Source organism: Olea europaea, unplaced genomic scaffold (assembly GCF_002742605.1).
Source record: "Olea europaea var. sylvestris unplaced genomic scaffold, O_europaea_v1 scaffold23678, whole genome shotgun sequence".
In the NCBI taxonomy this organism is placed as follows: Eukaryota; Viridiplantae; Streptophyta; class Magnoliopsida; order Lamiales; family Oleaceae; genus Olea; species Olea europaea.
The window spans coordinates 1-1680 of record NW_019241814.1 but is presented as its reverse complement, the minus strand read 5'-3'; the positions used below and the strand labels follow the sequence as shown (position 1 = coordinate 1680).

The following is a 1680-nucleotide window of genomic DNA, read 5'->3' as shown; positions in this document are numbered from 1 at the left end:
GTTTTTGCATACAGCCCTAACTGGAATAGTGAAATAACGGTCAAAAAATCAATTTTTTTTGGTGAAAAAATCGGGCCCAAACAGGCTCTGAAATTAGTCAGCCTAGCATTTCTTTTTCTTTTTACTCTATTCAAGATAATATAATAACACTCCTTCGACTGATCCTTTTGCATGCACATTTAGTATAGATGTAAATCTCTTTACCTGTTTCTTTAACTTTCACTTTGTAGGAGTACACATCTCAGTCATTTTTTATGAAAAAGAAAAAGATATATAACCTAACCTATCTTTATGTTAATATGTGGAGATGGATTTTGTTTGACATCCTTAGGGCACTCAATAATCTTCGACCAATTTCGCATTTTATTATTCCATCTCCTAATCTCTTTGTGAAAGATATTGTCCTTAATCAGGATGTCAGTTCTGATCCAAATATTAAAAGGATATCTGTTACGCGTACTGTTTCAGGTATTGCTCGGTCTTTCAGGAGTTATGCTTGTCATGCTTTCTGTACTTGGATCTGTTGGGTTTTTCAGTGCAATTGGAGTAAAATCAACACTCATAATAATGGAAGTCATCCCTTTTCTTGTTTTGGCTGTAAGTTCTATTTCAATGAATCCTCCTGTGACTTAACTTCACATTGATGTTTATTACAAATTTCTCTTCACTTCTTATTCTTGAAAGGGTTTGTTTGTTCAGACCTCTGGATTGACAAATGGGATTTGGGAGGGATTAAATTTTGATATTTTGTTCACTGATGCAATAGTTTCTTTTACAAGTAGAGTTTTTGAAAATAAATTATTGAATATTTCTCTCCAACAGAGACTTACTGGCCTTTTCCATCTTGTATCAGGTTGGGGTAGATAACATGTGCATACTGGTGCAAGCTGTTAAACGGCAACAGTCAGAATTGCCTTTAGAGGGACGAATTAGTAATGCACTAGTAGAAGTTGGACCATCAATAACACTAGCAAGTCTATCCGAGGTTTTAGCATTTGCAGTTGGAAGTTTTATTCCTATGCCAGCATGCCGTGTTTTTTCCATGTTTGCAGGTTAGAAATGTTCATTTCAAGCTTTAGGAAGTATTGTCTCATTATCTTTAGCTGTTACGTAATTCCTTGAGTGGAATGCCCCCCAACCTTGGCAAGCCATACTTCTCACCAAAGTGGACATCGGTCGGAAAACATGGATGGTTGAATGGACCTATCCACGTCACGGTACCCCGTTCGAACAATCACGCAATCTGGGCTTCGATCACGCTACCATCTAGTCTGGCAGTCCAAACGACCAAGCCTCAACTGGGCGCCACACCAGTCACCGGGGCATCGGTTATCCAACCTCCCCCACCTAGGACAGTAACCATAGAACTTCACTTCGACGCATTAGCAAGGTAGCAAAGCTGCAAAGGAGGAAGCAAGAACTCTTAACTAACCCGAAGGCGAGCGAAGTGACTCCCCCAACCAACTTTGAAGACTTTGTTTTGGAGAGAAGAAAGGAAGGGGGGAGATGCGATTCATCAACAAAGGGATAAGGATACATTAGTGGTCCCTGAACATTTAGAGAACTTCATGTCAGCCAAAGAAAATTTGTTACAATTGGGCTGCTGAACTTAAATGTACATAGTTTAAGTTCATGAACAGAATGATCAAATTCTAACAATGTTTCTTTCTTTTTTTTTTT

The 1680-nt window shown here is 38.6% G+C and overlaps 1 protein-coding gene across 1 annotated transcript; it reads left to right on the top strand.

Moving 5' to 3' along the window:
• Positions 1-44: 44 nt before the first annotated feature.
• Positions 45-1670, top strand: LOC111381761 (Niemann-Pick C1 protein-like). The gene is made up of 2 exons (XM_023005585.1): positions 45-597; positions 854-1670. The coding sequence occupies exons 1-2, from the start codon at positions 415-417 to the stop codon at positions 1055-1057; spliced, it is 387 nt and encodes a 128-aa protein (XP_022861353.1). The 5' UTR covers positions 45-414; the 3' UTR covers positions 1058-1670.
• Positions 1671-1680: the final 10 nt, after the last annotated feature.

What these genes read in the sequence shown, in the direction of transcription:
- LOC111381761 (XM_023005585.1), top strand. Translation starts at nt 415, where the DNA reads ATGTCAGTTCTGATCCAAATATTAAAAGGATATCTGTTACGCGTACTG. An exon ending in TCCCTTTTCTTGTTTTGGCT is followed by an intron (nt 598 to 853) that starts GTAAGTTCTATT and finishes ATCTTGTATCAG; the next exon opens with GTTGGGGTAGATAACATGTG.